The sequence below is a fragment of the Centrocercus urophasianus genome, unplaced genomic scaffold (assembly GCF_019232065.1).
Source record: "Centrocercus urophasianus isolate 14NV4802_14NV808 unplaced genomic scaffold, USGS_Curo_1.0 seq_18, whole genome shotgun sequence".
NCBI classification, from domain to species: domain Eukaryota; kingdom Metazoa; phylum Chordata; class Aves; order Galliformes; family Phasianidae; genus Centrocercus; species Centrocercus urophasianus.
Window position 1 is genome coordinate 2,760,723 of NW_024884733.1, and position 11,112 is coordinate 2,771,834.

The following is an 11,112-nucleotide window of genomic DNA, read 5'->3' on the forward strand; positions in this document are numbered from 1 at the left end:
CAAATGGTTCCAATTAATTCACTTCTGGTCCTAAATTGTTTCAGTGTGCTGCTATGCATTGTTAACCAGCTGCTTCTTGCTTTGCCACATGTGGGGAAGATATCCGTGTGATAAAACAAAGAAGCCACTAAGTATCATCCTGCAACTCTGACAACTAATCAATTTCCCAAGAACTTTATCTAATGCTTCAAACTCTTCAACAACCTCAAAAGAAGAAAAAACAGGAAAAAAAAAAGTGGCTTTTAAAAAGTGAGATTGTCCCAGAAATACTTTTTTCTCACCTCCCAGAAGAAAGGGGAACTTCACAGACATGGTTTAGTGGGCACAGTGGGAATGGGTAGATGGTTGGACTGCACGATCTTAAGAGGTCTTCTGCAACCTACGTGGTTCTATGGTACACCAAATCCAAAGCATCAGCACTGCTGCTGAGCTGTAAGCCCCACCCAAAGGCAGAGTTTTATACCACGTTACACGACAACACACTTTACATAGCCTGTCTGCTGAAAATTTGTGGCCATGCTTTGAAAGCCATTTGGATAAAAGATGCTGCAGGAATTTAGGATCATTATCATTTCAGTAGGATATGCTTTTACTTTACTTCTGGTGAATTATCGGTGGCACCACGCTGAACTGAACTACAAAGCTGCTGTATTCAGGCACTGGTATGAATCCATTTTGGTCCAAATTAGAGTGATTTCCATAAAAAATCCACTTTCACGCATTTAAAAAAAAAATTCTTATCCCAGAAATCATAAAAATATAACACAGACTTTATAATTCAGCCCTGAAGGTAGCGCTACCTGCTGGTGTAGCACTCGTGGAAAACTGCGCCAAATCTCATGAGTTTCTGTGGCCACTGAACATGAAAAGCGACTGAAAAGTTTGTACATAACATACATGGAAATACTGCATTTGTACATGCAGTATTCAAAGAATGGTTTGTCAGCCTGGCCCATATCCACTGGACTAGAGAGCTTTGCTGCTGGCTGAGCGATGCACAAATGATAAACCATTTCAAACACAAGGGGCATTCTGCTTTTCTGGTGTAAACAAACCACAACACCAAAGATAATGTTTTATGAGCTCTGAAACTATCTTGCCAGGGTAATAAACAACACTAAGACATCACACTTACTCTGCTTCTGGTCTGCAAGAGGCTACACACCAGCTGCACAACGACAAGCAAGAAACCACACACCAGCTACATAAGGACAAGAAAAAGTATGAATCACGCTGTGTCAGCATCCATTTACCCCCGTCACACAAGGTAACACTATTGCCTTTCAGGAGCTAGGCCAAGATCTGATTGTTTGTGATCATTTCTACACACAGCTGTGGCCCCTTACAGCGCTGCTATAGGAAGCTGTGTATTTAGAGAATAGATTCCTACGGCGGTAGTAAAAGATGCACGTTCAAAGCGTGCATACACACACTGTCACTAAACATATTTTTAATTAGCTTTAGCAAGGCTAAATTTAAATCCAAGCATGACTAACATGCTCGCAATGCTTCAGTCTGTTTCTTAAATGAAAACATCAAACCCTGAACTGTAAAACTAATGGTTTCTCCAGGGCTGTTCTCTCCACAGCATCTCAGTTGAGTTCATATGCTGCTTCTCCCAGGCTTTCCGATGACACATAGCCACATTCCTTGCCAACACTTCTTTAACCCAACAAGTGACCTACATCTTCCAATGTTCAGAAGGAAAATGCCAGTTTCTCTTCAGAGCAAGCTGATTTTTTGTTACCCCTTTCATTCCTTTCTTCTTGGAGAAGCAAACAAAATAAAATTCACTGATGTTAGCAGCAGGACAGTTAAAACACTATAATTAAGGCACAATCTTTTCCATCCAAGAAGCATAGTTAGAATAGACAGGCATCCTGGCTATCAGAGGAATTCCCAGGGGATATCACTTACTGTACAGGGTGTTGTTATGTCCCCACATGTCACAGGTAATCTTAAAGAATGTCAAAAGCAAGCTTTCAGGTTGAAACAGATTGCCTGAGAGATTTCCGAGATGCAGTCACAAACAATCAGTGCAAAAACAGAACAGTGCAGTCAACAGCAACATCTGCTCTTCTGAGACTCCCTTACCTCTCATTATTCCACTTAATGGAACAGTCATTAGCAGGAGATGCCTCTGCACAGCCCATATGAAGAGAAGCTTCCTCTGTGTCTCTTCCTAGTTTCAAGTGGCCAAGCAAGAGCATCCTATAGCCTCACTCATTGTTAATAGTATGCAAGACTAAAGCACTGCAATCCAGTCACTCTCTGACAGTTTGGAATGTGAGGTTTTAAACATGACCAAAAGCATGATACGGTGCTATAAAGCTAGCTATTCTTCTCATCATGCACGTTGCATTTGGGACTGCAAAAATAAAAGACGGTAATTTTTCAGGCTTCCATTTTAAAATTTATAATAAGCTCAGGTCTCATGTTCAAATGTTTGTTGCACAGACACCCAGCTAATGATTGCATCGCAGTGTGCTACTGGAATATCCCTAGAGCAGAAAAGCATACCTGAATGAGGAAGTAAGGAAAAAGCAGTTGTTAATAAGGGGTATGATGCTAGCGTACAACTATGACTACAGCTGAAGGAAAGGGCAGGAGGAAAGAGCCTACTCAAAACCAGAAGGTAAGCCAAATGAATTCCAGGGCTTTCTTTCGATAACTGTGTACCTGTCCATAGGTAAAATCATTTCATTGTCTCTGAAATCTCCTATCTGCGTTCCTTGGTGGGTCTCCAGCAGTTGGCAACTACCTTCTGCCACACCAAATCCATGTGAGCACTCCCCATCTTCCATCCTCCATCTGCAAGACAGGTTCTCAGAGAACACGGCATTCTGAGTGCAACAGCAGGGTGCCTGTCAGCTCCTTGTCAACTGCCTTTCTACTTCTGCCAAATACACAGTCTGAACTATAGCCCAGCCTTGGGCTTGGTGGTCACAACAGGCAGCAAGATTTCAAGGAGTCTGATTTAGCCAGAAGAGACCAACAAATGCTACAAATCAAGAGTGAAAAACAGAAAGCTGCAGCAAGGACAAAGATCAGCTAAGTGCTGGCCTACTGATTGCACAGAAAACTACACTTGAGAAGAACATCTGGGACCTAAGAGTATGACAAAAATAAATCACAGAGTTGGTTTAAAAGTGCACAGAGGAGGGCAGGATCAGGCTCAGAGAAAATGTGAGGCTTTGCACGTTCTGAAAATGTTGATGGTTCCAGGCACCATTTAAATCTCAACCTGTACTTAGGAGGTCAGCATTGGAAAGAAAATAAATCCCAAGTAAAACTTCTTTGCAGACTTGCTTTTCAAGTCAGTGAGGAGGTTATATCCTAGGTCCTAATTGCAATTAGACAGTTCCGTACTGTTTCTCACTGATCTCTCCAACACAAGCTTCCTGACAACGTACATGACTACAGAAGCATTCAGAAGCCAAACATGTGGTTACATGCAGCACAAGACAATTATTCAAAAATCAGTTTTAACGCGCCATGAAGTTCTCAGGAAAGGTACTTATCAAACACTATCAGTGCTAGGAAAATACATAAATATTTAACGACAGAGTTGAAGCTTCTCACCTTGTTCCCTTTCAGAATTTTGGAGGGATTTAAAGCACCCTTTCACAACAAGGTCTTCATAGTTTTGGAAGAACACGTTCAGCTGCACGCCCAATGCTATAGCATTAAAGATGGCTTGAGAAATAAGTAATCTTTTGAGTCAATCTCTCACTTAACAGACTCCAGAGCCAGAAGTCCAGCTGTGGCCAAGAAGGAAAGCAGAAGGAAAAAAAAAAAAGTGTCTCTAAAATCTGCTTTAGAAATGTAACCAATGGCTAAACTAAATCAGGCAGCACTGGCCATGAGGGAGCTTATTATTTCACTGTTATCTGGATATTTAAGCCAGAAAGGAAGAGCAGTCTGTGTCATCCATTAGTACAGTGAGAAACTTAATACTTGAGGACTGGCTCACAAAGCTTAGCAACCATTTAAGATGTGGAGATACAGGCCCTGTATGGCTCCTCCCGAGCACTGGGCTCAAGGGAACTCCCATTCCTGGCTGGATTTTCCGAGACCTGCCCCAGTAAAAACTCCAGAGGCAAAGCACAGGTCTTTTCCCCACTCCTTTCAGGGTAAGGTGAAGTACTCTGACAGGAAGAACATTTGCAAGCATTAAGGAGCCCCTCCTGGTCCTCATTGCTCTCTACTTCCCTTAGATTCCTGGAGCTCTGGACACAAGTCTCCCACCCCTCCCTGTAGCCCCTGGAAGGGTGAGATAAAACACTCCAGCTGGCTGACAGGGGAGCTCTGCAAAAAATAACTTCACTGGACTTTGAAAACTCTGTTTTTCATTCTGTAATCTTCTTGTCCATCTGCCTGTACCACACCCATGCCTCTCGCTGCTCATTTTCTGTAGCATGCATCCTTTCTATCATTCTTATCCCACTGTCCCCCCTCCTCCATTTCCACACCAGAATTTTTCAATCTTTTCTAATGCCTCTCTGCTACTTTTTTGCATTTGCTTCCCCATGTTCTGCTTACCAGTGCACGTTCACACAAACAAGGCACTCTTCATGCAATTTCACTGCCATCACCTCCTGCCTCCCCTGCAGGCACTCCTCTCCCACCTGCCCTTCTCTGCTGCTTCTCGAACAACTTCGAACGTAAAATGACATCAGTGACTCTGCTTCACAGAGCAGTCTCTCCAGCACCAGGACAGACTAGCACCACTGCCTACCTTGAATTAAGCAAGGCTTTACAGCCTCATCTTTTCCTCATCAGCCTGGTTCAGACAGTGGGGACTTCTACCACAAAGCAGCTTCAGTGCTGATGCTGTACAGTTATTTGCTTTCTTTGCTCTCCCTGCAGTGTCACCCCACTATCTGGTTGATCTGATGATTTGAAACTTTATTCATTTCGTTAAGATAACCAAACTATAATCTTCAGATAATAGTCAGACACAGCTGTCATTTTCTTGATTATCCTATCTCCTAATTTAAACCAATTTTCTTGAAAACAACCAGAATTGCAGAGTCACACCAAGGACACCATCCAAGGAGATCCACGCTTCCCATCTTTGCTGGCAATAACCTAAAACACCAGACCATCACATCTGCCTTTCTGGTTTCAATCATCCTCGTGGGTCACGTGTACTTTGATTGACTAAGATGTCCAAAGTTGGAAGGGACAAAAAAGGACAAAGATATCAGCCCGTAGCAGAAATTTTAATTCTTTCACAAACATGTCTCTGTGTTCTGCTACGTAACCTCAACCTGCTCCAGTTACACCAATCCCAAATGTCAGCCTCTCGTTGCTTTCTCCTCTGCCAGACCATTAGATTTTGTCAGCTTCTGCTTTTGTCACTGACCTTAATGAACACATGACAGCAGTTCAGTTACAAGACTGACCTGCAGGACTCCCACAGGCAGCTGTCTCCAGACCAGCAGTTTCTCTTTGGTTCCTAGCAGTATCTACTGCTTTGGCTCGATTCTTGTCAGTTACCAAGGATCTTCTTCCACTGATGTAGCCTTAAACTGTCTTTGCTCTTTATACAGTCATTCATTTCTGCCTGCCTTACTGTCCTACATCATTCATCCCTTTCTCTTTCCATCTCTGTAGGGTCTATCCTGCTCACCCCTATCCTTGGTGCATCTTCACTGGATGCACCCACTGGCACCTGGCACCACAACCACCAGGCCAATTATCTTCACCAGTAAAACCTTTTCTCCCCTCCCTTTTACTTCATTTTTGTCCTCTCCACAGTCAATAAAATTCAGTATTTCAATTTAATCTCATTCTACATCTGCAGTCCTTGCTCCTGAAACTCTCCAGCCCTCATTCCTCTTTGCAAAGGATACCTTGAGCAACTCTCACTTCTACTGGGTGACAACTGGAATTTTCTTGCCTGTGCTCCTTCTCTGATCCTGTCACTTATCTGACAGATCCCATCCCATTTCCCCATAACTCCTTCTCTTGGACCTTTTGCCTCTCATATTCTCATCACTCACTTCTCCCATTCAAAGTTTATTTCAGTACATCACCTCTTAAAAAACTCCTTCTTCTCCACCTACTTGCTGCTTCTTCCCTTTTCTTTCAACTCCCTGTTTACTCTTCAGTTTGTGTCTTACAGTAAGTCATCGACTGGAGTTCACCTTTTCCAGCGCTTATACTCAGTCAGCATAATGCTCTTGGCAACAGAAATTAAGGTGTTCAGAAGCTGATCTACTTATACAGCTCTACTCTTATCTGCTTCTGGCTACAGTATGATTCAACCAGTCTCTCAGCCTTGTTTCACAAGTACATGGCTGACAGTTCAAGACCAAAAAAAGACCACAGAACGCTAAACTCCTCACCTGCCTTTTCTGCTTTGCTGCCTTTTCTTCACAGACAATAGTGCTGTCCTTTCTGACGTGCAGGGTGCCAGCCTCTCTATGGGCTGCCTTTACATCCTCAAAAGTAAGCTCAATCTCATTTTTTAGGTTTTGTGTCATAGTTTTTATACAACCTTCTCTTTCTAGGCATATCATTAAAACTCTTTGCTGCACCGTTTCACCTTCTAATCCAGTTACTGGTAGGTCTTTTTCTCTAGCCTGACGTAATCTCATTCAAAATGATGCTGAACATCCACTCAGAAGGCTCCTGGCCCTTATCATCCCATCCATCTATACAGTTCTCTGCCTCCCCATTCTCTCTTCAAGTTAGGTTATCAGTCTGATTCCATGGCCTTCATGGTTCCTGGATTGTTCCCAGTCTCCACACCACCTCTCTCGCTCTCATGACGATGCCTTCTGCCACACATCTATTCTGGAGACACTTCCACCCACTTAGGTTTAAAAAAAAAAAAAAAAAAAAAAAAAAAAAAAGTCTTCATGCTTTCTCTTGTTGAACTTTTCAAGCTCACTAGGGATCCTCTTTAAACACCTCCAAAAGAAACACTTGGCTTTGGAAAATTTTCCTAAGACTTTCTGTTGCCTTGATGTTTGCAAATAACGTGAAAAACACCAAGACTGGGGTGAGATTCATAGCACTGCCTTAGACACTGGCCAGCAGAAGAGATAACATATGTGCACAGACATGTGTGCCTTATCTGATACTTAGTCTGTACATTCCTTTTGGTCAGGGTAGTCCTTTTGTGCAACATCTATCACAACACTGAGCTACTGCTGGGGTTACTAATCCTTCCTAATACTGTAGTGCCTAAAGTCTTAATCTTCACTAAATATTTAGTGACTAAGCATTTAATGACAAAACCAGTAGTTATTATTGGCATCCTTTGATGTCTGTATTAAATTTAAAGCTGAAAATGTGGTGTTTATACAAAAGCTTCACACTTCTGAAAGATACAGAACTACTGAGATGACTGTGTAAGTCACAGCCTGTTTATCTTCTCCTTTTATTAATTATAGAAGTTTGAAAATAAACAAGTGGTCAGGGGGCTTAAGCTGTAATCCTACAGCGGGCTTTTAAACATTCCCTCACAGCAGGGATGACCATTCAGAAGCCTGGACAGTTATGTTAGTGTACAGAATTTTAAGAAAAGTGTATTAGCCCTCTTGAAATATAAATAATCTAAGGTAATTCACTTACTGGTACCTCTTCAAGAACATATTTATCCATGACTTCCAACAGGAGGGGGAACAGCTGTTTATGAGGGTGCATAGTGACAGGACAAAGGGAGACGGTCTTAAACTAAGACAGTGGAGGTTTAGGTTGGATATTAGGAGGAAGTTTTTCACACAGAGGGTGGTGATGCACTGTAACAGGTTGCCCAAGGAGGTTGTGGATGCCCCATCCCTGCAGGCATTCATCCCCGGACACATCAAGTAATTCACCCCCTAATGTTTTCCAGCTGAAACGTCTCCAGTTTACAAACACAGCACCACTAAGAACCATCCACTCCGGAATCACTGGACCAAACCCCTACTCTGATGCCACGCAACATTCAATATCCACATGCAACATGGAGGTTCTTGAAGAACTTTGGCTTTTCAAGTCACAAGGCACCTGACCCTCTGCAGTAAACCACCAGAAACTCAATGCCTCAGAGAAGGTCAAACTAAGTAGACCTTTGCAGGATACAAACCGACACTGAATAAGTCACTGTTTTCTAACCTTAACCCACACATAATCAGTGACAGAGTTACCATATTTGTTACAATTAAAGCTCAATACTTGCAAACGCGCAAATACATTATTCCCATATTCTTCAGATGTTCTCCTGTCTTCAACCTAAGGGTGAGGGCCGCCATTGATGAATTCAACAGCTTTTTAATTAAGCTCTATGAATTTCGAAGTTTTAAGAGGAAAAAAAAATAAAAATTACATCATAAAACTCTGTAAGCTCCAGATTATAAATAAAAAGACAAATAGATAAATAAGCAATCACCTGATAGCAATTACAAAAGAGACAATTATGCTTTTCAGGGCAAAACCACAGGAGGTAGGGATGCCTATTCATAGATAACATCCTGGGTTAGAGGCTATTTGCTGGCCTTAGAACCACAGTAAAGCCATTAATAAAACAAGATCGCAAAGAGCTTAAAATATTTTCTGTTCTGAACAGCTTAAGGGAACAAAAAACCCATATGTTTAAAAATATCCTTAAATAAAGTGCATGAGATTATTGCTGATTAAAGACGCCAGCCTGGAAGCTGCAGTCACTGGTTTATGCCCGGCACAGGTGACACACTGCCCCACTAACAGGGCTCCACCTGACCTGAAGAAGCTCGCACCAGACATAGAAAGCCAAAAGCCACCTCTGTGACCTTGCAGTCCCTTGTCCTATTACTGAAACCAGCACCTTAAGCTGTGCCAGTGGTCTGAGCAACACAGACACATTCTTCCTTTGAGAACGTGATCAAGGCTTAGCAGATTCCTTCTACGCAGGCAGAACAACTGTCTGAAACAGGAGAAATTCATGCTTTTCTGAAGGATGCTTTTGGGATGTGGGCTCACTCACAGTGACCACCTCTTAGAAAACCACCATCTGGGAATCTTACAGGAGTGCAAAAATACTTTCTACTGTTTTTCTATTGACCCTGGTAAAAATGGGAGGCAGAGATGGGAAATCTGCCACTCAGAGGAAGCAGATTTGAAATTATCTCTTCTGAAAAGAATTCTGTGTACTTCTTGCAAGCATGAAAAGGGGAAATTCTAAGCACTATCTGTATGCAGGACAAAATTTGCTTATCTTTCTAAACTGTGCTTTCAGCATCGCTATATTGCTTCACGACGTGGAACTTCACAAGAAAACTATTTGATATAAATCTTTGAGCAGATTTAAAAGGGCTTGAAAATACTAACCTGGACACTATCACAAACCAAGTTCTTATGTGACTGCCTTTGATCTTGAAGAAAATCTATTAACATAAAATAATACCAAAGTTACAGCTACCTCCTGAAGTCCTGGCTCAGATTGACACAGCTGCAGCGATTCTAGGGAAGTGAGGACATTTTCTATCAGCTGGGGACTTGGCCTGACAAAGGTAAAGGCACTCAGCAGCATGCCAAATTAAGTGTGTGTGCATTTAAGCTTATTTCACTCACCGCTAAAGCCTCCCTGCTTTGAAATACACCGAGCACATAGCTGTAGTTCTTGCAGAAATGCTGACAAGTAAAAGGGAATACCAACATCTCATCTGGCCCAGAAAGAAAGAGTGAAACAAGACCCAAAGCTACATTCACTCAAACTTGGAAGAAGTTTCTGCTAACTTTTGAGAGATCCTCGTTAGTTAAAATACAGTGACTCTTCGCTTGAGGTACATGAAGCAGACTGAAACGAATCACAGCCCATGTGAAATAACTGTTAAATGCCCAACATTTTAGATCAGACCAAAAGACAACCCTTATTTCTGCATGAAGCATCGCCTGATCCATGGCCACGACCAGTCAGATCTGGTTTTATGCACATCTGTAAAAAAGGAAGAGCCAACAGTTCTTTCAGACTGCCCTGACAGACAACTCCAGCATTGTTGTTTTTAAATGACGAGAGCAGCCAGTGCTAGAAGTTAATATCACAGAGATTGGTGTGAAATCCAGCTCTCTGTGGCAGGCTCCAAAGTCCATGAGCGGCTTTCCAAAATGCCACCGTGCCAGCTTCACTTACCCCGAGCCACCTCGCTCCTTTGTTGGCAGCTTGCTGAATCTGCACTCTTTTCAGGGTGACATGGTAAACAGCTCCCTCTTCCACCTCTTCGCCCCAGTCTTGAATTGAGCTCTGCCGGGAAAAGGAGAGAAAAACAGAGATAGGAACTTTTCCCCTCTCCTGCAGACCGCAATCCATACCAGGTGCCGTGCTGCTGAGGGCAGAGATGGGCTGCACAAAATAAGCACAACAATCAAAGCGAGATGGATACTTTTAAACGGAGGGAACACTGGAGATATTCTTGGCAAGCTGGCCCTTCCTGTGGTATCGAGATACCCTGACTTTCCATTTAGCTTTTTTTCCTAGACTAGCACATATTTCAAATAGTTGTACAAAGTCTTTTCTAGGGAAATAGTTTGGTTTTGATTAGCAGCCTCTCTTCCCTCTCCCTCCCACCCCCCTTCTCTAAAGCAATTAATCTCTCCGGCCTTTTATTTAGGGAAGGAACGGCACTTTTAAAAACCGTTGCACACTCGGACGGACAGCCTTTCAACTTCCACGAGCGTGTAAAGCGCAGCGACCCTCCGCTCCTCTGACAGGAGGGATCCGAAGCGCTGCGGTTCGCTTCTTCAAAACCTATTATTTCCAGCTGCAAAAACTTTGCGCAGCCGAAGCTTTAAAATTCACAGCTAACGAAAGGAAAGAAAGGAGCGCGACGTCTCCCCGACTTTAACCGGACACGTGCCGTGACGATCGCGGCGAAGAGCCGCACAAAGAACCGCCGCAGCCCCGCACGGACCCGGCCGGGCTCCGACCCGCAGCGCAGACGGACGCCGCGACGCAAAGCCGACCCCGCACCCCGCGGGAAGACCCGGTTACCATTTTAGCTTTCCACGGCAATCTCATTCTCAGTTCCTTCTCGGGCGCCTCGACGGGACATGCCGCAGCCGCCGGGCGCCGACGCCGCTCCTCTCCGTCAGCGGCCGCCGCCGCGGGCCGGCCCGAGCCGCGCGGCCCCTGGGCTCCGC

General features: G+C 43.6%; 1 protein-coding gene across 2 annotated transcripts in view; it reads right to left on the minus strand.

Annotated features, from left to right (window-relative positions):
* Positions 1-11,057, minus strand: part of RGL1 (ral guanine nucleotide dissociation stimulator like 1) — a 64,769-nt gene extending 53,712 nt beyond the window's left edge. Inside the window, exons 1-2 of one of the 2 annotated variants that reach the window (XM_042819012.1) lie at positions 10,964-11,057; positions 10,106-10,216 (exon numbers count right to left, since the gene is read on the minus strand). In XM_042819012.1, coding sequence (XP_042674946.1) covers positions 10,106-10,216; positions 10,964-10,990 — 138 coding nt within the window. In that variant the 5' untranslated portion in view covers positions 10,991-11,057. Of the gene's footprint in view, positions 1-10,105; positions 10,217-10,963 lie in introns of those variants that run through there. The other variant, XM_042819013.1, reaches the window with a different exon arrangement.
* Positions 11,058-11,112: the final 55 nt, after the last annotated feature.